The sequence below is a fragment of the Neoarius graeffei genome, chromosome 17 (genome assembly GCF_027579695.1).
Source record: "Neoarius graeffei isolate fNeoGra1 chromosome 17, fNeoGra1.pri, whole genome shotgun sequence".
Lineage (NCBI taxonomy): Eukaryota > Metazoa > Chordata > Actinopteri > Siluriformes > Ariidae > Neoarius > Neoarius graeffei.
Genome location: NC_083585.1, coordinates 46,857,017 through 46,883,273, shown reverse-complemented (window position 1 = coordinate 46,883,273; position 26,257 = coordinate 46,857,017). Strand labels below are relative to the sequence as shown.

At 41.2% G+C, this 26,257-nt stretch overlaps 1 protein-coding gene across 1 annotated transcript in view; it reads left to right on the top strand.

The window, feature by feature from the left end:
- Positions 1 to 26,257, top strand: part of clstn2b (calsyntenin 2b) — a gene marked incomplete at its 5' end in the record, with an annotated part of 375,601 nt that overhangs the window by 218,079 nt on the left and 131,265 nt on the right. The window contains one exon of the mRNA XM_060897678.1: positions 4,193 to 4,314. Within this exon, the coding sequence (XP_060753661.1) occupies positions 4,193 to 4,314 (122 nt within the window). The remainder of the gene's footprint in view (positions 1 to 4,192; positions 4,315 to 26,257) is intronic.

Below are 26,257 nucleotides of genomic sequence, written 5' to 3'. Positions count from 1 at the left end.
CGAGCCCCGTGTCCGCGTGGGTTTCCTCCGGGTGCTCCGGTTTCCCCCACAGTCCAAAGACATGCAGGTTAGGTTAACTGGTGACTCTAAATTGACCGTAGGTGTGAATGTGAGTGTGAATGGTTGTCTGTGTCTATGTGTCAGCCCTGTGATGACCTGGCGACTTGTCCAGGGTGTACCCCGCCTTTCGCCCGTAGTCAGCTGGGATAGGCTCCAGCTTGCCTGCGACCCTGTAGAAGGATAAAGCAGCTACAGATGATGAGATGAGATAGGCAAAATGATAAGGAAAAGAAAAGCATTCAATCTACACACACAAAAAAGCTCAAACATGAGCATACCACTCCCACTTCCCAGGATGTGAGAGAGAAGGAAAGGAAAGGAAACAGGGGCGTATCCCCCGCGGGGGATGCGTACGTTTCATCCCCCCCACTTTTGTTGAAACACAATTTCATCCCCCGCACTTTTGTCAGATTAAAATGACATTATGAAAATTATACAGCTACTATAAAATGTGTAACAAGGAAGTAAACTATTGCCATAACGTTAGACAAAAAACAGCCACGCAACGGACTCAAAACAGTTTTTCTCACCCGACCAGTCAGCAGTTGCATGAATATAATAGCCAGTTTGCGTAGCGTGCCGAAAGCGCTCAATAATACAGTATCTGTCTGCAGAGCTGCAGAGCCAACACCAGTTTTACCGCTGCTGATTCACTGTTCCAGGTTTGATGTCGCATGCGGTGCTTACTGTGCCTGGCTCTGCAGACAGACCCTTCTCAAAGCGCTTGCGATGCCGTCGTTCAGACAGTTGTCCCAGGCGCCATGCCCTAAAAGATAGTGTTAATTTCCATAGGACTATTAATGCTGTCAGTGATGACAGTGATGTTAAATAGTAGTAGTTACTAGTTGTAATGTCAGTTGAGGCAAGTTTTTTATTACGAGTGTGTGTGTTTGTACCAAGTCTACTTTTCATGCATTATAACTGCTTATCACTTTTTAGAAGAGTTTTTCAATTGAGATTTAAAGGCATTTCAAATCGAATGAATGTTCAATAATTGTTGTACGGTAATGTTATTTGGCCATTAAGTGTTTGTTGTATGTGTAGTCTATTGCATCATTTTCAAATTGTATGCATTAAACCTGATGTAATGCATGATGCAAACAAGTTTTGTACACGAGTTTGAATAATTAAAGACATTAAAAGCAGGAACTGCCCCGTCTTATTTGAATGCTATACTAAAGAGGTCCTTCCAGGATGCTGCACTTCTCCATGAACTGATTAGCCATGCCTCCTGCTCACACAAAGCGATCCCAGTCCAAACTGTTATGCATGGTGGTGTATGATCTATACACTGTGTATGACTTCTTGGGCTATGTGAAGTTTTTGGTTTTGCTTATCTCCGTGTATACCAGTGTAGGCAGCAATACTGACATCTCTGTTATAGAACAGTATCCTGTTACCTAGAATTATCACTCAATACTTTTTGCCTTCACTTACTGAATAATTACATAGCCCTGGCAGTAACAACACCAAAACCCAACATGATAGATCTCTGCATGAAATGCAGAACTTGGCTGGAGTCAACTGGATTTATAGGCTTTCTGCTGTCCTCCCTTTCATTTGCATCCATGGACCATGGGTATGAAAAAGTTCCATATCGGTCATTGACAGTACATCACAGTGTACACGCCGGGCGTGTATATAGCCATAAACCGATTTCTAATGATATGGCTTCCCCATTCCAGAACACCCCCACTTTTGGAAAGCTTGATACGCCCCTGAAAGGAAAGGAAAATAATCAGAAAGGAAAGAAATGGGAAGCTAAAGAATCGGAAAGGAAAGAATCTTAAAGGAAAGAATCGGAAAAGAAAGGATAAGATTTAGATAGGAATGGAAAGATAAAGGAAAGGAAAGGGTATGATTTAGAAAGGAAAGATCAAGGAAAATAATTGGAAAGGAGAGGAAAGGAAAGAATAGAAAAGCAAAGGATATTATTTAGAAAGGAATGGAAACAGAAAGGAACTAGAAGAGCACACGGTAGAGTGCATAACTCTGCCACGCCACATATTATCAACATCAGAATCGGATCACTTGAACCTAGGATAATATTTAAGCTGTACACCAAATTTCATGAGTTACATTGGGAACAGTCAAAAAATCCTGGATCCACAAACATATACTGTATACAGATTTACAGCAAAACCTAATTGAAGGTTCTTTGGTCCATGGCACCTTTCCTCAAAATTTCATCCAAATCCGTTCACTACTTTTTTTTTTTTTTTTAAAGATATTTTTTTTGGGCTTTTTGCACCTTTATTAGATAGGACAGTGTAGAGACAGGAAATGAGCGGGAGAGAGACAGACGGGAAGGGATCGGGAAATGACCTCGGGCCGGAATCGAACCCGGGTCGCCCGCATTCATGGTATGGCGCCTTAACCACCTGAGCCACGACGCCCCCCGTTCACTACTTTTTAAGTTGCGTTGGGAACGGAAAAACAAACGGAGGCAAAAACATAACCTCCTCTAATCAAACTGACAGAGGTAAAGATAAAGGAAAACAATTGAAAAGGAAAGCAAAGAAATGAAACAGAAGAGGAAAGGAAATGATAACAAAAATGAACAGAATGTACAGCAAAGGTATATCCTTGAAACATCCATCCATCCATCCATCCATTATCTGTAGCCGCTTATCCTGTACAGGGTTGCGGGCAAGCTGGAACCTATCCCAGCTGACTATGAGCGAGAGGCGGGGTACACCCTGGACAAGTCGCCAGATCATCGCAGGGCTATCCTTGAAACATACATTTATAATAATGTATTTTGTTTGTGTAACTGCATGCTTATGTCTGTTACATTGACTTCACTTTGAGTGAGTTAAGCTACAATCATTGTGCTGGAATACTGAGATATCTCGAGTCCACATTCATCCAAATAAAGTATTACTTTTTGACTTGTTACCCACTAATGGCTTCATAAATAAGTCGTGCCTCTTCCAAGGTTGTTATACTGCAAGCAGCATGTTCTCTGTAAAGACTGGACTCAAAAATATTTCAAAAATTTTAATCTGTATCTAGACATATGGTGAATAAAACTGATACTATATATATGTTATTTACCAGCTGGGAGGTCCGTATCGTGAAATACCGTGACCGAGGTCTTGAAAATACTGACCAAGGCCCTCTGGGCCGAGGTCAGTATTCAAGGCTGAGGTCATGGTATTTCACCATACAGACCGACCTTAAGCTGGTAAATAATATGTATATTTTTTTCTTTACCAAATTCTAACAGAAAACGAGAGCGCCCGAAAGGGAAAACCGAGCCGAGGCAAGCCACCATTTTGAATCCTCATTCACGGCTGTAATGCAAATGGCTTCCTCCTCGGTATACAAGTGCACTTCCATGGCAGGAAAAAAAAACTACATTTTGCCACCTATGTAGTCCCCTATTTATACAAAATTGAGTCATTCAGGATTCAGCCAATGTTTTTGCTCGGCGTTAGCAAGTTAGAGGTTTTTAGCTTTCTCCTGAAATGTTTTCTTTTATTTCTTCTTCCTCAGGGTAGTAAAACTCGCTTTCGCTGTGAACACTGTCGTTATCGCTATCCATGCTGTAAAATTAATGCTATTCTCCTGAGAAATGCTGGCAAAAATTTATAAGATTTTTGATAATCTTATAAATTAATCTTATAAAAAAAGATAAATGTTGACAAAAAATTCTACTATGTTTGTTGTTGTTGTGAACTAGCGAGTCGTCAGAGGTCCATAACCGGGGTCCGTAACTGGGATCCGTATCATATGATACCGACCCGCTCGCCAGCCAATCAGAGCGCAGGATTTGATGGAAACCGCACCATGAAAAAATATGAATTATTACACCTTTTACAATTATAGAAACAACAAAACCAAACCTAACTGGAAAATCGATGCCAATTATAACTAATTTAAAAAATCCTAATTCTAATAACAACAGTGAAGTGAGGTGAGATGAGAAAAGAATCAAGAAGACAGCAAGGTTTAGGAGAAGAACAAGTGAGTAAGGTGGGAGAGAGGAGGAGGAGGAGAATACAAGGGAGGATGACTATATCAGCAGTTTCCTTTGGCCCTGTTCACTTTATCACTTAGTTCAAGTTCAAGTTACTGGCCTTGCCTGATAATTAATACTCTCTCTCTCTCTCTCTCTCTCTCTCTCCAGAGATGAACAGACATCATTACTCTCTGTATGTGCACAACTGCAGACTGGTGTTTCTACTGAGGAGAGATTACACCCAGAGCTCCTCTTTCAGACCGGCCGAGTTTCACTGGAAACTGGAACAGGTGAGAGTGAGAGACGGATAGAGAGAGGAGAGGAAGATAAAAGAGGAAGGAGTGGGGGTTCTTGTTTGTGTATATGTCTATACATGTCATGAAGGAAATACAAGATGAGCGGTAACCTGGGATTGAGGGATGACACAGGGCCGAGGTTATCCATGGACAGCTGAGTCCTCTCAGAGAGAATGGCATGATGGGTGAGCTAGTGGACAGACGTGCACTTTTGATTGGACAAGGACAAAAGGAGAGAGAAATATGTCAGCGTGTGTCTCTAAAAGTCTGGTTGGCTTTAGAAAATAATGACAGAACAATCATGACAAGTGATTAACCAGTCAGAAGCTTGATCATATGATCTCTATAGTAGTGAGCATAATGTTAGTTACTATAGGCGAGGTCATAGTAATGCTTATTAATTAACTAGTTAGTCCTAAGCTTGCTTATATATTACATTAATGGTATTTAGCAGACGCTCTTATCCAGAGCGACGTACAGCATACCCAGAGCAGCCTGGGGTTAGGTGCCTTGCTCAAGGGCACTTCAGCCATTCCTGCTGGTCCAGGGAATTGAACCGGCAACCTTTTGGCCCCAAAGCTGCTTCTGTAACCATTAGGTCATGGCTTCGCCCACATTAGCTTATGCCCCACATTATGCAGTCACATTAGATCAAAAACAGAATGTTTAGTAGTGTGTTTCTACAGGGCATCTGGTTAAAGCGAGACGACCTTTCGATTTCATAAAATCGGTGAAATTTAGCTCACTCTGAAATTTGGTCATTGTGATGTATGTTTATTTCTGTAATATCTCACAAAATATCATGCCATTCCGTGGCTGGGAAGTTATTTAATTTGAGGGGATTAAAGCAAATAACGTGCATGAAATTGCCGGCTTCGCGCAGTCACGCAGACAGAGGAAGTCCATGTGTGTGTGCGCATGCGCAGGTTTACGTACCTTTGAGCGTGCACTGACAGTTACATCTTTTTTGTCACTAAACGAACAGCTGATCACACCGAGGTGCTCGCTGACCACCGATATTTATTAGTTTGGTCCTGCATTTCCTTTCCTTCGCAACATAACATCTTTTCTTCTCACTTACCGTTACTGTAGTCGGTCTTTCACGTTTCATTCACACACTCACGTCCTCTGTTTTTCTCTCCTATTTCAAATTTGTATCCCACAATGCCTTGTGCGAACGGGGAAAGCCCACCACGTGATGCATAACGTAGTATCTTGAATTGTGTCATGGTGAAGCAGGAAAAAATAGTGGAGAATTTAGGACTACGTGGCCCTAAATTCATTAATTTTAAAAAATTAACAAAATTGGGCGTATGTGATTTCAAATTCAGTAGCTTTCAGTCCACTAAACAAAAATAACTGTGTGTTGGAGAAAATTATTTTTATGACCTGAACTTGAAAAATCTGAAAGGCAGTTTATAACTAAAAAATACTTGTGGTCTAGCCCATGGCTGCTTCTGGTTTAAAATATGAATACAGAAATGAATATTTGGAGCATTAAACAAATATAAATACAGCTAAAGATGGTGGCATTGTGTTTCATACCTAATTAATATTTTAAGTAATTGAACCATTTTTAAAATTCAAATGCATTTTTCAAAAAAAAGGAAAAAAAAGATGGTTTTAACCTATGATCTTTGTTCTTCATTAGCTATTTTGTACTGTTTATTATTTTGCAATTCAATGAAGCTATTTAAGCTTCATATTAGTGTACAACCCCGATTCCAAAAAAGTTGGGACAAAGTACAAATTGTCAATAAAAACGGAATGCAATAATTTACAAATCTGAAAAACTGATATTGTATTCACAATAGAACATAGACAACATATCAAATGTCGAAAGTGAGACATTTTGAAATTTCATGCCAAATATTGGCTCATTTGAAATTTCATGACAGCAACACATCTCAAAAAAGTTGGGACAGGGGCAATAAGAGGCTGGAAAAGTTAAAGGTACAAAAAAGGAACAGCTGGAGGACCAAATTGCAACTCATTAGGTCAATTGGCAATAGGTCATTAACATGACTGGGTATAAAAAGAGCATCTTGGAGTGGCAGCGGCTCTCAGAAGTAAAGATGGGAAGAGGATCACCAATCCCCCTAATTCTGCGCCGACAAATAGTGGAGCAATATCAGAAAGGAGTTCGACAGTGTAAAATTGCAAAGAGTTTGAACATATCATCATCTACAGTGCATAATATCATCAAAAGATTCAGAGAATCTGGGGGCGTCGTGGCTCAGTTGTATAAGGCGCCATACCATAAATCCGGGGACCTGGGTTTAATTCCGACCCGAGGTCATTTCCCGATCCCTCCCCGTCTCTCTCTCCCGCTCATTTCCTGTCTCTACACTGTCCTATCCAGTAAAGGTGAAAAAAGCCCCAAAAAGAATCTTAAAAAAAAAGATTCAGAGACTCTGGAAGAATCTCTGTGCGTAAGGGTCAAGGCCGGAAAACTATACTGGGTGCCCGTGATCTTCGGGCCCTTAGACGGCACTGCGTCACATACAGGCATGCTTCTGTATTGGAAATCACAAAATGGGCTCAGGAATATTTCCAGATAACATTATCTGTGAACACAATTCACCGTGCCATCCGCCGTTGCCAGCTAAAACTCTCTATAGTTCAAAGAAGAAGCCGTATCTAAACACGATCCAGAAGCGCAGACGTCTTCTCTTGGCTAAGGCTCATTTAAAATGGACTGTGGCAAAGTGGAAAACTGTTCTGTGGTCAGACGAATCAAAATTTGAAGTTCTTTATGGAAATCAGGGATGCCGTGTCATTCGGACTAAAGAGGAGAAGGACGACCCAAGTTGTTATCAGCGCTCAGTTCAGAAGCCTGCATCTCTGATGGTATGGGGTTGCATTAGTGCATGTGCATGTGCATGGGCAGCTTACACATCTGGAAAGACACCATCAATGCTGGAAGGTATATCCAGGTTCTAGAGCAACATATGCTCCCATCCAGACGACGTCTCTTTCAGGGAAGACCTTGCATTTTCCAACATGACAATGCCAAACCACATACTGCATCAATTACAGCATCATGGCTGCGTAGAAGAAGGGTCCGGGTACTGAACTGGCCAGCCTGCAGTCCAGATCTTTCACCCATAGAAAACATTTGGCGCATCATAAAACGGAAGATACGACAAAAAAGACCTAAGACAGTTGAGCAACTAGAATCCTACATTAGACAAGAATGGGTTAACATTCCTATCCCTAAACTTGAGCAACTTGTCTCCTCAGTCCCCAGACGTTTACAGACTGTTGTAAAGAGAAAAGGGGATGTCTCACAGTGGTAAACATGGCCTTGTCCCAACTTTTTTGAGATGTGTTGTTGTCATGAAATTTAAAATCACCTAATTTTTCTCTTTAAATGATACATGTTCTCAGTTTAAACATTTGATGTGTCATCTATGTTCTATTCTGAATAAAACATGGAATTTTGAAACTTCCACATCATTGCATTCCGATTTTTATTTACAATCCGTACTTTGTCCCAATTTTTTTGGAATCGGGGTTGTATGGATAAATCTGGCTTTGATGTTTTATACATTATTGAAGAATCTGTCAAAGGAAAATCATGAACAGATCAATTATTTCTCCTGTCATTAATATAAAATTGCAATATTCTTGCTTTTTTTTCTTCTTCTCAAATTTAGCCTTTCTTTCTCTCATCCTCTGTCTCTCTGTTATGATTGAGAAAGCTCCAGGGCTAAAAGTTTCATTAAGCCCTCAATCTTTCACTCGCCTCCCTAATCTTTAAAGCTAAATGACCTCTTTAGTATTGCCATCTCTTTCCCCCATCTCTCTTTTGCTGTCTTTCCATCTCGCTCTCTGCCCTTTGTCAGCCTGCCCTAATCAATTTCCACAAAAACCACCTTGTGCATACACACGCGAAGATGAAAGAGATGAGGATCTGTTCAAATGTCAGCGTCTGATCATGAGAGAAGGAAAATGATGGCAATTACTGTGGTAAATTAGCCTCTGTATTTCACTCTGTTGATGTATAATCCTTTCAGCCAAAGTAATGTTAATGTAACACACGCACTGGCATTTTAAATCGGCTACACGGGCACTTAGTGCAGCAGGAGGGGAAGTGGAGCAGCAAAGGTGAGCGAGAGAGAGAGAGAGAGAGAGAGAGAGACAGATGTGTGTGGTTCATGTACCAGTTACAAATTTGGCACATAGGAGGAACATTGACTAGAGTCCCTATATGAACCATACGCTAAGAACATGCAATCAGTGCACAGTAAAACTGCAAACAGTGCATGCAGGGCAGAATTATACTGATATCCATTAATCATACAGATATAAAAAGGGCAATCAAATTATGGAAGCAGCTAAAAAATAGCACCTAAGCTCATATTATTAGAAAGTTCCGCAATAGCAGGAGCTGAGTAAGGAAAACAGTCACAAGTCATTTTTTAAGCTCAACAACACTCACTGCATCTCAAAAACCTCACACTCACAAAAGGTTATTTATTTATTTATTTATTTACTTACTTACTTACTTATAACAGGGGGCGGCACGGTGGTGTAGTGGTTAGCGCTGTCGCCTCACAGCAAGAAGGTCTGGGTTCGAGCCCCGTGGCCGGCGAGGGCCTTTCTGTGTGGAGTTTGCATGTTCTCCCCATGTCCGCGTGGGTTTCCTCCGGGTGCTCCGGTTTCCCCCACAGTCCAAAGACATGCAGGTTAGGTTAACTGGTGACTCTAAATTGACCGTAGGTGTGAATGTGAGTGTGAATGGTTGTCTGTGTCTATGTGTCAGCCCTGTGATGACCTGGTGACTTGTCCAGGGTGTACCCCGCCTTTCGCCCGTAGTCAGCTGGGATAGGCTCCAGCTTGCCTGCGACCCTGTAGAACAGGATAAAGCGGCTAGAGATAATGAGATGAGACTTATAACAGGATTCGTTGGCTTTAGGATGCCACTCCACTGTAAGGAAAAGACGACAGAATAGATGATCACACAATCACAGATATAACTAGAGATGCATTTCTGCAAGAAAATACGATGTGATTGCTCCGGTGCGGAAAAAAAAGATGAGTGTAGCTCATGATGGACAGATGTGTATGTCAGGTGAATGGTTCTGAACTTCAAAATGAAATTTGGTGACTCTCTGGTGAAGCGTGACTGAGCAGAACGACTTTGATTCTGAAACTTCATTCATTCATTAATTTCATTGGGACCAAAACTGCATTGCTGCTAATGGGAGTAAAATGGATGGACAAAAAGCAAGAAAAAGACAAGTGCAGGGGCGGCACGGTGGTGTAGTGGTTAGCGCTCTCGCCTCACAGCAAGAAGGCCCGGGTTCGAGCCCCGTGGCCGGCAAGGGCCTTTCTGTGCAGAGTTTGCATATTCTCCCTGTGTCCGCGTGGGTTTCCTCCGGGTGCTCCGGTTTCCCCCACAGTCCAAAGACATGCAGGTTAGGTTAACTGGTGACTCTAAATTGACCGTAGGTGTGAGTGTGAATGGTTGTCTGTGTCAGCCCTGTGATGACCTGGCGACTTGTCCAGGGTGTACCCTGCCTTTCGCCCGTAGTCAGCTGGGATAGGCTCCAGCTTGCCTGCAACCCTGTAGAAGGATAAAGCGGCTAGAGATAATGAGATGAGATGAGAAGACAAGTGCAGGTTATAGTTGATTTCATGAATGTCTTGAGTGAGCTGGCATAAAGTGTGTTGCCATGTACTGTATATGAGGTGATAGACGGATATGAGTGCAGAAAGATCTTTATTAATGGCATACTGGCAAGTAGAATCAAAATGTGAGGCAAAGAGCATTAACATAAACAGGCAGAGATCAGGCGAGACACAAACAGGATATCAGAGGTTAAGAAATGCGTGCTCGGGAAACAGAAAACAAAGTCAAAAACCAGGGTAGCAACGCAGAATATAAGGCTTGGTAACTTCAGACACAGGGTACAGAGCATTTGCAAAGTCTGTGTGCACTGAGAGTCCTTATAAGCGCGAGTTGGGACTGCTCTCTGATCAGGAACAGGTGCATGGGAATTAGTTGTAATGAGCTAGAGTGCAGTGCTGTGCTTGAGTTGCAGTCCAAGGAGCCAACGTGTACAGACGTGACAGTTGTATGACGTTTGGTGGCTCTCTGATGAAGTCTGATCAGGCAGGAAGAGTTTGATCCTGAATCTCTATTCATTTTAACGGGGCAATGTAACAAAAGAAAAATGAGAAGATAGAGGAAAGGGTGTCTCTTTTCAAAAGCTGTATGGAAGCACACTATTTCCAGGCAGGATGGACAAATTGACTTTGGTTTAGGGTCAAGACATGGGGTCAAAAACTGCCGTACAAGAAGGGTAGGAAAAAAAGTGGTCGGAATAAAATTTGCTCCACATTAACACTAAGAAGTTTCATCATTCCAAAAAGAAAGCATATAGAATATATTATTTATAGTTTATATTATATAGACCCCTTCGCATGTTTGTAAACAAACCGACCGTTGCCAGGATGCGCGCGCAGCCTGGACTCGGAAACAATGGCGCTGCCCATAGACCGGCATTATGAGCGGTCAGATTATGCCAAACAATTGTCGTTACAAGATCGAGAATGCTACATAAATAAGTTAACTCTAACAAGTGGACATCGCCTACCGGATCCGTATTTAATTAAAGAGTGGACGGACGATGTTAGTAAGTTCCCTGGTATACAATGGCCAGATATATACTCGTACCTTATTGACAAGACTTCATTGTACACCCACGAAAAACTTCGTGCCTACAAGTCTTTAGACGCATATGATTATGTTATGTGCGGGCATGTACAACTTGATTAACAATGGGACATTCATATTCATTTTGTTTTAATCAAATTATGCCAGTGATGTGATGGCAATGTGGCTTTAGCTACAACAGCAAATACCAACACTAAACAGCAATTTGCAGGAGGGAGTGGCATGAAAGGAATGATAGTGTAAAGAGTGCAGCTAAGAGAAATCAGAGCTGCGTAAAAAGCGAGAGGCAGAGAGCAGAAATGAAACTGAACGGGGCGGGAGCTACAGTAGGTTAGAGCAGTCAACGTAAGTTGGCATTTAGAGCGAGGGCACGCAATTTTACCTTTCCATCCTTGCTTTAAAATTGTGATTTTCGGCATACACAAATAATGATGGCACAAAATCTGGACTGCTTGAGTCAAGCGAGAGCTCTCCTACAAACAAAACTGCATGCAAAGCTAAGTTAACATGCTAACAATATTCATTACATTGTGTAACTATGACCAGCTAATCAGACAAACGTTACCAAAGTATTTTGCTACATCAATAAACGAAGACTAGAAAGAATAAAAAAGAAAGATTTAATAAATAGCCTGATCTTACCTGTGATGAAGTGGGCGCTGCAAACCCGCGCATTTTTGATAGTGCTTTCATCCCGGTCTACACGTTTGATGGCTTGTAGTCATAGACGTCGCGATTTTTTTTGGAATGGGTGAGATCCTGCTGGAATTCTGAACATTTTAACCCCATCACTGCTACGATTCTGACACCCGACAACACAACAACTAGGCATTTCTGAGTCTTTTTTGGGTCCAGGCTGCGCGCGCGATTTCCGCTTACGTATGAATGACGTTTACTGCGAAGGGGTCTATAGGAGGTTGCTGTCTGTAAGGTTTGAACACTTTATCCAGGTTAGGGCCATAGTTGATCCGAAGTCTGGCCTGTGAACGCTGAGCATGACATGGGAATACACCCTGAATGGAACTGCAGTTCATCGCAGGGAGACCTTGCACACAAACTAAGGTGTTTGTGGTATTTTGCACACATTTTCAATAGACAAAGGTTTTCCAGGTAGCAGTGTTGTAGTCGAGTCACTAAACCTTGAGTCTGAGTCCAGTCTCGAGTCCCCAGTCTTCAAGTCTAAGTCATTAACAAAATTTTGAGTCGAGTCCACTATTGATCTGAGTTGAGTCTGAAAACAAGACTCCAACCGCACCATTTGACGGTGGCTGTTTTACCACCATTAACATTAGTTTGTTCCTGAACATGATGTATGAACAGGTGAATGTGCTTCTCTTTGTCAGGGAGTGTGAAGTATTCTGTCAGAGATGGTTGGGGGACGGATGTAAGTGCAGAAGGTGTGTTTATTAATACAAGTGAAGACAGATAAACAGTCCAGAATGGCAGGCAAAATCGTAAAACAGTGAAACAGGCAATAGGTCGTGCGAGGCACAAACAGGCTATCGTAGACTCGGCAGAATCAAAGATGAGAAACAGGAAACCAGGTATCAGGAAACCAAACAAGGAAATAAGGCTTGGTAATGTGTCAGCAAAGCAACTCAATACTTCGTAAAGTAAGTGTGTTTTTACATAGGTGCACTGATTGCGCCTTAATCCTGTGCAGGTGCAAGTCGTTTACGGCGCCCATGAGAGTCCACTTGGCGCCTGAGAGTCTGTCTGATGCATGCGCCAAGGCACACAGGTGTGACACTCTTGCATGAAATTAGTGTAAAAATTAATGCAGATATGAATATCTTATGCCAAATTATTATGGCACGTTACAAAAAATAAAGAAAAAATCAGAGTCCTCGCCTCCAATTTACAAGTCCGAATGCAGTTAATGCACAAGTCCGAGTCATCAGTGCTCAAGTCCAAGTCGAGTCAAGAGTCCTTAAAATTAGGGCACGAGTCGGACTCGAGTCCGAGTCCTGGACTCAAGTACTACAAGTCTGCCAGATGGAGTGATTTATTGCTCCAAAACAGCACTGGGTAGTGACCGAGACCCAATAAGCACCCAAACTCGATGACAGCTGTGAAATTAAGCAAGGTATAGTATACGGTGTAGTGAACTCGGGTGTAATGTGAAATGCAGGAGGGAAAATTGTTATTACTGCAGTCTCCTACTGTCACAAATTCCCCCTCTCAGTATACAGAGTGGTTCTCAGAGCAACAAGCACAGCTTTCATGTTATTTAATTTTGGGTTCATGTCATGTGCTTTGGTTTCTGTTATAGTCCTGTCTCTGCTATTGGTTTGTTACCTGATTGTGTTCACCTGTTCAGTGTCTCACCTATGATTAGTTGGTGTACTTATACTATGTCATGTCATAATATTTTGTGTCTTACTGTATATGTTTAGCATTAAATCCAAGTTCTGTTCTGTGTATAGTATAAAAGTATAATTTTGACCATGATTATGGATCTTTTTAGTTTGTCTTTGTTTTAACCCCTGCCCTGGACATTACAATGAGTCTTAGATTTGCCCCGAATAAAGCGTACACTGTATCCAGCAGAGGGGAACCATCAGGGCCTTCTAGGCATTCAGAGAAGGCCCAAACATACAGTATCAGCATTTCAAATCTCATCTCATTATCTCTAGCCGCTTTATCCTGTTCTACAGGGTCGCAGGCAAGCTGGAGCCTATCCCAGCTGACTACGGGCGAAAGGCGGGGTACACCCTGGACAAGTCGCCAGGTCATCACAGGGCTGACACATAGACACAGACAACCATTCACACTCACATTCACACCTACGGTCAATTTAGAGTCACCAGTTAACCTAACCTGCATGTCTTTGGACTGTGGGGGAAACCGGAGCACCCGGAGGAAACTCACACGGACATGGGGAGAACATGCAAACTCCACACAGAAAGGCCCTCGCCGGCCACGGGGCTCGAACCCGGACCTTCTTGCTGTGAGGCGACAGCGCTAACCACTACACCACCGTGCCGCCCTAGCATTTCAAATATTATATTTAATTTCTTTCATTCTTTCATAATTTCATTATCATCATTCTCTTCTAATTTGGTCTTATTTTCTATCAAATGTGCTTCAGAAATGAAAGGGTTACTGTCCTGAAAACATTAAAATCGAGTTATCCAGTGAGAATTTTTTGTTTGTTGTCTCTAGGTTGAGAAGAGGTTAGAGCCGGCTCACTCATTGGTTAGGACTTCATTGCGGGACAGAAGGCCATGACAGTGTATGTTTATGTCAGAAATGACAGATGAATTAACCAATCAGATTTTGATTTATAGTGGGAGGGACCAAAAGTTTATTAGCCTCAGCCTTTTCGAAGGCCAGCACAAGCTTAACCGTGACTCAGCGCCATCAGTGCAGCAGTGAAGTCACCTTCCAGCCGGTGTAGCGTTCATCAGTAGTGTTATCGGATGCTAATAAAGCGGTCAAGCCAGTGTTATCAAGAGCAAGTAGCACAGGCTAACGACTGAGAAACTAAGATTTCTGTCTCCAGACTCTTCTTCCACACACGCTCGCTACAGTATTTTTCACTCAAACTTAAGTATTAATTTCCCTGTGTAATTTACTCAGTTACTTTTAAAATCAACATCGACAACGGCACACAACAGAGCTACCTGGCAGCTTGCCACTAATCCCTTGCAAAATCCTTTGCCCTGTTGCTTTTTTGTTGTGTCTGGCTAAGTTTTGGCTGAGCTCAAGTCTCAGCTCTAATAGTAACAGCTCGCCACTGGTATCCAGCCTTCACTAATTGCATGTTATACCTACATTTTACAAATGTGGCCATTTTTTTTTTGTCATCTTATAACATGGAATTTGAATTTCAACTTCAATTTTAGGGAAACACATCATGTAAACTTAATTTATACTAATTCAGTTACAATGTTTATACATCAGGGGCGGTGGTGTAGTGGTTAGTGCTGTCGCCTCACAGCAAGAAGGTCCGGGTTCGAGCCCCGTGGCCGGCGAGGGCCTTTCTGTGCGGAGTTTGCATGTTCTCCCCGTGTCCACGTGGGTTTCCTCCGGGTGCTCCGGTTTCCCCCACAGTCCAAAGACATGCAGGTTAGGTTAACTGGTGACTCTAAATTGACCGTAAGTGTGAATGTGAGTGTGAATGGTTGTCTGTGTCTATGTGTCGGCCCTGTGATGACCTGGCGACTTGTCCAGGGTGTACCCCGCCTTTCGCCCGTAGTCAGCTGGGATAGGCTCCAGCTTGCCTGCGACCCTGTAGAACAGGATAAAGCAGCTAGAGGTAATGAGGTGAGATGAGATGTTTATACATCAAATGTCTCCCTACTGGCATTTTTTTCTGAGGTGGGAAGAAAAACTAAAAACCCAAAGGAGGCCCATGCAGACAAAGGGAGAACAGGCAAAACTCAACACAGTTAGTAACCTGAGCTCAGGATTGAACCGTGAGGTGCCAACGTTACCCATTGCGCCATCCCTCACCAAATTCTTTTATCAGTAAATTCTCAGACCATTTTATCAATATGGTTTCCAGACAAGATTTCTACTGTGAACAGCAAAGCAATTTTAGCTACAGAGGAATCAAAATTGATCTTTAGATGACATCTAAACTGTTTCTATTAAAGGTCTATGGTCCCTAATAGTGCTATATTGTCCTTTATTGCTGAAGTAACAAAGGGGTTTCTATTTAGGGAGCAATTTGCAGAGATGAATAAAATATCATGATATTAACCATTAACAGAGAATTGAAAGCTGCATGTTTTAAAATCTATCGGTCCAAATTAAAATGTATTTTATTTGCAAGGTAGATTTTAGCTTGAAAATTGTGTTCGAGAGGATGTAATACAAGGATTTAGTACAGCAACGAAAACACAAGATTTTGTGTATTTATTTATGGCTTATTGAAGTGTTTGGTGAGGAACTAGGTCTTTAGTCTTCATTAGACGGCAGTCAGTGACTCAGCTGTTCAGCTGCTCCGAAGTTCATTCCACCACCCGAGTGCCAGAACAGAGATATTTTGATGCATATCTTCATTGTATCTTGATGGATGGTAGGTCAAGTCAAGCTGTGAAATAAACATGGTGTGGCGTGCAGTTTGATAAGTGCCTTCAGGTAGGTGGAGGTGATACTTAGGCAGCCAGAAGTCCAGTCGTAATTGAAGCAAGGATAGCTTGTGTACGGTTAGGTTAGAAAGTGTAACTTGAGTTACACTAACTAATCAACCAGGGTTCCTTTAACTGCAACAACCAGCACCTGATTATAAGCTCTTCCCACAGATTTCACAGCTTAGGGGGGCATAAAACCCCTCATGACTACACATCTGTGCCAATTAACAAGCCAACAGACACACTAAAATAATACTAAAATCAACAATACTAACCGTCTACAGAGCCGAGGGGATAGCAAACAAAAAAAAAGGGGGACTCATTTATCAAAGTGTGCACAGAATAAGTTTTACTTCTGTGTGTAAAACCCACCAGCATAAGAACATTGGCATTTATCACACATGCATGAGCATGTGCTGAATTCTCATCTCATTATCTCTAGCCGCTTTATTCTTCTACAGGGTCGCAGGCAAGCTGGAGCCTATCCCAGCTGACTACGGGCGAAAGGCGGGGTACACCCTGGACAAGTCGCCAGGTCATCACAGGGCTGACACATAGACACAGACAACCATTCACACTCACATTCACACCTACGGTCAATTTAGAGTCGCCAGTTAACCTAACCTGCATGTCTTTGGACTGTGGGGGAAACCGGAGCACCCGGAGGAAACCCACGCGGACACGGGGAGAACATGCAAACTCCGCACAGAAAGGCTCTTGCCGGCCCCGGGGCTCGAACCCGGACCTTCTTGCTGTGAGGCGACAGCGCTAACCACTACACCACCGTGCCGCCCTGTGCTGAATTGACATTGATAAATCCTGCACATTCAATACTGCTCTGCTTGTGCATGTCCACAATTATTTACATCAAAAACCACCTCCAAATCATACCAACTTCCCTTCAAAAGCATGATTTTATGGCAGTGTGTGTACTATTGCCTGAGTAACATTTGGAAAACCTGCAATGACATCAAAGTCCATCTTTATTGCTGTCAGTTCTGCTGCCATATTTGGAAATGTATTGCGATGAATGTCAGGGATATGAATGCATGGAAGATGTCATTACACGGCTAATATTAGGTTGGGAAATATCAGGCCTTCCTCCAATTTCTCATTGAAATGCATGTTAACTTATTAACTATTCTCTGCTCAAAGCTGTAAAGACCGAAAACTTCAAGCAAGGCATCACTATTTACAGCACCAGTCAAAAGTCCAGACACACCTTCTAATTCAGTGGTTTCTCTTTATTCTTATTAATTAAGTCACTTCATGTCTTAAAGTAATGCTGGATGTCGTTTCTCTTTACTTAGTTGAGCGCTTCTTGACATAATATGGATTACTACAGTTGTGGAATAGGGATATTTACTGTATTTTTATTATTTACTGTTTACTGTTTGATCTCAAACGCATAAATAAGGCAATAAATTGCACTAAACGACTTTTCACGAGGCACACATGTTAATTGAAAAGCATTCCAGGTGACGACCTCATGAAGCTGGTTAAGATAATGCCAGTAGTGTGCAAAGCATCATCAAGGTAAACGCTGGCTACTTTGAAGAATCTAAAATATGAAACTTATTTTGTTTAACACTTTTTTTTTTTACCACATAATTCCATATATGTTCCTGATGTGTTATTTCATGGTTTTGATGTCTTCAGTATTTTTCGACAATGTAGAAAATACAAAATACAGAAGAAGAAAAAGCCTAATACATATATTTATTCTATCCACAGTCACTGTATATAAGCAATTGCGTGCTCTGATTGGCTAATCTACTATTAGGCTATCAGCTCATACAACCCCAATTCCAAAAAAGTTGGAACACTGTGTAAAACGTAAATAAAAACAGAATGTGAAGAACTGCAAATCATGGAAACCCTATATTTCATTGAAAATAGTACAAAGACAACGTATCAAATGTTGAAACTGAGAAATTTTATTGTTTTTGAAAAATATATGAACATTTTGAATTTGATATCAGCAACATGTTTCAGAAAAGTTGGGACGGAGCAACAAAAGACTGAAAAAGTTGTGTAATGCTAAAAAACCAAACAAATAAACAAAAAACCTAATTAGATTAATTGGCAACAGGTCAGTAACTTGATTGGGTATAAAAAGAGCATCCCAGAGAGGCGGAGTCTCTCAGAAGTAAAGATGGTGAGGGATTCACCGCTCTGTGAAAGACTGCATGGACAAACAGTGAAACAATTTAAGAATAACGTTCCTCAATGTAAAATTGCAAAGAATTTGGGGATCACATCATCTATGGTACATAATATCATTAAAAGATCCAGAGACTCTGGAGAAATCTCTGTATGCAAGAGACAAGGCTGAAAACTGACATTGGATGCCTGTGATCTTCAGGCCCTCAGGAGATACTGCATTAAAAGCAGACACATGTCTGTAGTGGAAATCACTGTATGGGCTCAGGAACACTTCAGAAAACCATCGTCTGTGAAAGCATTTCATTACTGCATCCATAAATGCAAGTTAAAACCAGATATAAACAATATCCAGAAACACCGCCACCTTCTCTGGGTCCGAGCTCTTTTATAATGGACTGAGGTGAAGTGGAAAATTGTCCCGAGGTCTGATGAATCAAAAGTAGAAATTCTTTTTAGAAATCATGGACACCACGTCCTCCAGGCTAAAGAGGAGAGGGACCATCTGGCTTGTTATCAGTGGACAGTTCAAAAGCCAGCATCTGTGATGGTATGAGGGTGCATTAGTGCACATGGCATGGGTAGCTTGTACATCTGGGAAGGCATCATTAATGCTGAATGATATCTACACGTTTCAGAGCAATATGCTGCCATCCAGACAAAATCTTGTTCAGGGAAGGCCTTCCTTCTTTCAGCAAGACAATGCCAAACTGCTTTCTGCACAGATTAAAACTGCATGGCTTTGTAGTAAAAGAGTCCATGTGCTAAACTGGCCCGCCTGCAGTCCAGACCTGTCTCCCATTTAAAGCATTTGGTGCATTACGAAGCACAAAATATGATAAAGGAGACCCCGAACTGTTGAGGAACTGAAATTGTATATTAGGCAAGAATGAGACAACATTTCTCTTTGAAAACTACAGCAATTGCTCTCCTCAGTTCCCAAACATTTACAGAGTGTTGTGAAAAGTAGAGGTGATGCAACACAGTGGTAAACATGTCCCTGTCCAAACTTTTCTGAAACGTGTTGCTGACATCAAATTCAAAACGAGCATATATTTTTCAAAAAACAATAAAATGTATCAGTTTCAACATTTGTTGCCAATGTACCGTTTTCAGTGAAATATAGGGTTTCCATGATTTGCAAATTATTGCATTCTGTTTTAATTTACAGCTTACAGAGTGTCCCGACTTTTTTGGAATTGGGGTTGTATATTACGAGTAGAGAAAAACAAAATTGTGAAGCATGTTGTTGAACCAATCGAGAACAAAATAAAAACTCTACTCAAAAACAAAACCCCATAAATTGTTGTCAAGTATTTAAAAGAAACAGAAATAGATAAAAGAATGTAGTGTGTGTTTGTTTTTTCCCCGACAATATCTCCTGTTCCACCACACTTCAGCCCAGTTGGTGGCAGTAATGCAACTTTAAGTTGGTTTGCCAACTTCCAAAAAACCCAAAAGAAGAAGAAGAAAACCCCCAAAATACAAAAAAAAGCAACAAAGTACGGAATGAAAGTATTTGATGGAAAGAATGTATCTTTTTTTATTTTTCAAGAATTATTATTATAGCATTTTTCACAAATTGCTGCTGTCATTTCGCCAGTTTGTTTACATTCTAAGTGGAAAAGATTTTGTTGGATGCTTTGTATAAAGTTTTTGTTTATCAGATTTGCTAAAAATAAAAATGTTCTGTTTCTCAAAAGCCAGTGAATGTGGATAGAATAAAACAGCTATTCCACTCAATCTTGTTGTGCATGGCTTATAGCCAACTTGGTGCTATGCTCCTTGTCAGTTATCAGCTCATGTACAACTCCATTTCGTGGAATAACTGTTAAATATATTTAGGCACTGCCTAAATAAGAGATCCCGATGAGTGTATGAGCAAAATATTTGCAAGGGCACAAAATCAACATGAATAGATTAATATTATAGCATATGAACCATTGAATTATGTAGAGCAGTGTATTTCACATCAATAAATTGCTGCATTGACTGACAGTGATACCAACAATGAGATTCACATCGACGTTACGAATACATATTTATTCCTTTCTTTGACCCCACATGCCATGCGCCAGAAACAACACCACAACATTTATTATGGTGTGACTCTGCTGGGTGCCTGGTGTTCAGCAGTGAACCAGTGCTTTCACTTTCCATCATTACTATATAGTTATAATCGAATATCAAACTTGATATGTCAAACAGTTGTCTGGTTATATCAGTCACGTCCACACGCTTTTAGAGCTTGGAGTGCAGAGATATAGGCTGCAAAGCGCACATGCCATTAGGACTAATCACCATGCACCTGTTCCTGATTTAGAGCTCAATCACAGCGCATATATATAAAGACTCTTAAGGCCAATTTATGCTGACAACGCAGTCCTCGCAGACGGAGTCGCAGATAGCGTCTGCGTAGCCCCCCCACCTTCGCAGACGCTCTGCGCGCACCTCCCAAAAATTGTGACCACCGCAGAAGCCTCGCAGACAGCGTTGCAGACAAGAGGGCTCTGATTGGTCCACTCTACATCCGCTGTACACGCACTTCCGCTTCCCTACTTTCCCGGTTTGGTTTGTTTTCATGACCGCCATTTTTAAAAACACGAGCGAAGATGGAGCAGCACGAAGAGCGGTTGATCGAGGAAGTGAGGAAGTACGTACATCTATACGACTCCAGTTCTAGTCATTATAAGTAACCGGAGGATAAACACTCCACTAACCACACCCACCAACTACTCCTAGCGATTTCGCGACTTCGCGCCCCCTTGCGTTGTAGCAGTGAATAACATCGCGCACACCTATTACTCCCCACTCAACGATAAATTACAACTGTCTGCGAAAAGCTTTCTGCGAAAGCCTTGTCGCAAGAGCATGCAGAGGCCTTTAGGAACACACAGACTTTGCGAAACCATTATGTCTTATATCGTGTTTCTGGTTTTGACCCCATTTGTGTTTTTGGACTGTGAGTATTGTATTATCTCTGATATCCTGCCCGTGCCTCACTTGACCACTGCCTGTTTTTTGACTCTGCCTTTGTCTCTGTTGTGGATCTGTTTGCTAGCATGCTTATAATAAAACTCTTCCTGCACTTACATCCTTCTATCGCCCTTAAATGACAAACTGTCAACTGTCCAACAAGCTAGTGGACTAATAAAACTGTTTTAAAGGAGATCTGAAGTCATTTTTAAACTTGCTTTATTTCTTAATTAACGTGTTATTCAATTACGTCTTCAGTTTTAGTAACCTTATATTGTGACTCGTATTGGCAACTAATTACAATTAAATATTATACTTATCGGCCTATTCGGTTTTTAGCCATGTTGAATTTAGTTCGTTTGGTCCACAGCAGGCGTCACTTATCCGCGCGACCTTCACGAGACTTGTGCGAGACTTCGAAACATGAAGTGTCAACCAGGTGTCAGTGCCGCCATTTTGAAAACTGTTTTCCAGACAAAATATTGCACAAAAACGAGTTTAAATGACGATTACTGCCTACTTTTTTTCAAACTTTCCTGATTGCTATCAAAACAAACAAAACTTCCGGCTTGATTACATCAGCATTCGAAAGAGGGCGCGTGCGTCTTTTGACAATGCTGGCAGATGTTGGTCACTTTGATTTCCGCTGTACGTTTTACTTCCGTCCTACGACGTCTCGCACAGGTCTCGACAAATCTCTTTTACGGCCATTGCTTTGACATATGGACTGATATATTACAGAGCATATTTCAAACACTCATAACTTGCTATAGCAGCGACAAAATAGCTATCAAAATTGCATTCCTATATTTAATAAAATGAGATATAGAATTTTGATCATAAAAAATTTGCCTTCAGTTCTCTTTTAACTTGTCTTATATGAAAGTGTCGTGAATATTTCCGTAAAACGTGTTAGTAAATAATCCCATGTTATTTTTTAAAAAGCAAATTAAAAATAAGTGCTGGATAAAAACCCATCTATCTTGTGTAAATAAAGATACAAATTTCGTTGTCTGGTGGTCAAGTGTTTGAGATACATTGCTTTACACTTATGATCAGTTTCCCTGCCGTGGTACATGTTCATCGTACGGATGTTGTATGGTCAAAGCCATCAAAAATCAGGTCAATGCATTTATCTTAAGTATGGGGCTCTACTCCATGCATGATTAGCTCCGCTATGAATGAGTACGTGTTCAAACTTTTGATTGTTACTGTTTTTTTATGTGCGCTTTATATGATTTTACTTTACATTTAATGTGTCTGTACCTTGAACACCATTGCAAGGGATTCCTGTCCATTATGCTGACATGATTAACAATGATACGTTTCTATGGGTTTTGTCCGGTACACTACCGTTCAAAAGTTTGGGGTCACTTTGAAATGTCCTTATTTTTGAAAGAAAAGCACAGTTCTTTTCAATGAAGATCACTTTAAACTAATCAGAAATCCACTCTATACATTGCTAATGTGGTAAATGACTATTCTAGCTGCAAATGTCTGGTTTTTGGTGCAATATCTCCATAGGTGTATAGAGGCCCATTTCCAGCAACTATCACTCCAGTGTTCTAATGGTACAATGTGTTTGCTCATTGCCTCAGAAGGCTAATGGATGATTAGAAAACCCTTGTACAATCATGTTAGCACAGCTGAAAACAGTTGAGCTCTTTAGAGAAGCTATAAAACTGACCTTCCTTTGAGCAGATTGAGTTTTTGGAGCATCACATTTGTGGGGTCGATTAAATGCTCAAAATGGCCAGAAAAATGTCTTGACTATATTTTCTATTCATTTTACAACTTATGGTGGTAAATAAAAGTGTGACTTTTCATGGAAAACACAAAATTGTCTGGGTGACCCCAAACTTTTGAACGGTAGTGTATATACACACCATCAGGAGTAGTTCTAAGTATACACACAATAAGAACTTGATAAATCACATTCTATGTGTACCGTAGAAAACTATGAGTAAGCCAGCTTGGTAAATGAGATCCAGAAAATTAGGGAAAAAAGAAAACCCTCAAAGGACTGATTGGAATCAACTGATTGGTGTCTCATTACTAATTCATTGCTAGTTCCTTTGGAGCTGCTGGCTCCACACACGTCCAATTTACACCATCTTGCCACTTTCCTCTAGCCACCATTGGCTGTTCTCTGTAACAGTAATGCATTTACATCCTGGAACATCATTTTTACCGTTTTCAAAGAGGAAAATATTCAATGTTATTGTCATTCTTTAATTTCTGCACACTCTCAAACCCAAATGGATTTTGCAGTGCCGGTAAAGTACTTTGAATTGAATAGAATGGAACTGAATTATACCGAATTGAGAGAAAAGAGAGAGACAATGTGATCAGGAGATTGGATTTTGCTTCCCACTGTGCTGAAAATTGAGTGGCTGAGAGAATTACTAACCTCTGCACATGCACGCATGCGCACACACACACACGCACACCCGGACAGAGTGTTGGAGTGTGTTTGTATATGACCTTCACCTGGGTTCTCCACTCAGCCACATACAGATTTCTCCATCTTCAGTCAACCCATGACCAGACACTTCTACTTCGCGCACACACACATAGTCACGCTAACCTTGTGAGTACCTTCCATTGACATTTATGCAGCTAATTAATGCTATGCTACACCAAAATCTTACCCGGACCTTGACCTCAGTTATTTGATGCCCTTTTTTTAATATAAAAGCCACGGGGTGTTTTATTTATTTATTTATTTATTTATTGGTAAAGAAGTAGTTTTCCTCATGGAGACATGCCAAATGTCCCCATAAGATCAAAACTGTCAGATATTCATATCCTTGTGGGGACATAACCTGCCAACACATACAGTACATACACCATCCATTATCCGTAACTGCTTATCCTGTGCAGGTTCACAGGCAAGCTGGAGCCTATCCCAGCTGACTATGGGCGAGAGGCGGGGTACACCCTGGACAAGTCGCCAGGTCATCGCACGGCTGACACATAGAGACAAACAACCATTCACACTCACGGTCAATTTAGAGCCACCAGTTAGCCTAACCTGCATGTCTGACAGTGCTAACCACTACACCACCGTGCCGCCTCAGTACATACACACAAGCACAAAAACAAACACACATAAGGATTATTAACCTGGGCCTTTTTTAAAATTCATATAGTGTAATGTTACTCCCTAGGTAAACTCGGCTGCGTTTCAAGGAATGCCTCCACCAACACACACAAAGCACGGTCTATAATCCACAAGTTTCTGACACTAAATGCAACGATGTTACTTGATGAAGAGACACAGGAGGAGCTCACAATAGGGCTAAGGGATATTTTAGTCCTCAGAATAGCAATGAGGACATCAAACACTTTGAACATGAGGCTGCAAATCAATGGAGAGTCAGAACTGATAGGGTGTAAATGTGTAGGCTATTTAGCCTGACTTGGAAAGATAGTCCACAGCAGGGTTCAGAGAACAGGCAAACACGGTCAGAAAAACAGGTCAAAAATAAAACCTTCACTATTTTCACTTTCACCCAAAATAAAGACCAAGGCATGTGGAGCATTTAAAATTTCCTTATTTAGTTTTGCACTAAGCATCATCTGCTATTTTATGAAACTGTTCATGGACAAAATAGTGTTATGGAGCCACACAACACTTCTGGCTTCTGAGGTGAGTGTGATGATGATTGTTTGTTTGTTTTATTAGGATCCCCATTAGCTGCAGCAAAACTGCAGCTATTCTTCCTGGGGTCCGACACATAGTATACAATACATTACAACAGACATTCATCTCATATCTCATCTCATCTCATCTCATATCTCATCTCATCTCATCTCATCTCATCATCTCTAGCCGCTTTATCCTGCTGACTACGGGCGAAAGGCGGGGTACACCCTGGACAAGTCGCCAGGTCATCACAGGGCCGACACATAGACACAGACAACCAGGGGCGCCGCTAGAAATCTTGGGCCCTATGAAAGATTACAATTTAGGGCCCCCCCGGTAAAATTTTCAAGCTCAAGCAACTGAATTTGAAGTCTTTTTTTGGCTGCACTTCTACTTTACTATGCATGTGATCAGCTGCCGAGCAAGTTTAGGTGATACAATTATTTGGTATATGAACATTTTAAATGCAGAACTGTCAGAATTAGACTGAATAGACTGTTGCCTTAAAAATGATATATATGGAAGATATATATAATTTTTTTTTCTTTTATGACCAACTATTATTAGGCCACTCAGTAGCCTATGGAGTTCATTCAATCCAAATGTTTGTGTTGAGAGAAATTGCATGTATCACTGTATCAGTATGGATTTATAACATTCTCCAGCCCTCCAACAAACATCATCAATAATCAGGATTGCAAAATGTATTCCTTTGTTTCCTCCATTTATTGACTTATGCTGCGTTCATGTGCTATGGGAAGATGATATTTTCCAGTTGGGAAGTGGTATTTACCAGTGTGTTGTGTTCACATGCTTTTGTTGTTGTTGACAAATTAAAGATGGTGGACCAGATTCAGAATCAGGCCTGTTATTTGGCTAAAACAATTATAGATTGCCTTGTTCATCAGCTGCAGCAGGAATATGAGTTATCAAAAGTCAAAAAAATGCTGAATATTTCCTGATCATGACAAGTAGAGATTTTCTTAACACATTGAATGCCACGCAGTTTTTGGAAATTTGGCTGTAGCCACAATGAGAGTAGCCAGTATCTAGATCATTGTTGGCGTTCTTTGGACAGCCACAGAATATTTTGTAGTAGGCTATAATATACATATTATAATCATATAATATACATAACATGACTCGTTTAAAAGGTGAGAGTCAGCTTCCCGTAGGTGAAAACCACTTCTTTCTTGGTTCATAAGCTAGTCTTGTACCGCTCACCGCCATGTTGAAAAGGTTAAAGTTCATCTCATCTCGGCAACTCGTGTATCAAAATTTTCTACGAGTTGCCCAGTGGAAAATACCACAAGAGGGGGCGTTCATGTGTGCTTTCCATGTCGGCGTTTGGTATTTACCATAATTCCCATAGCACATGAACGC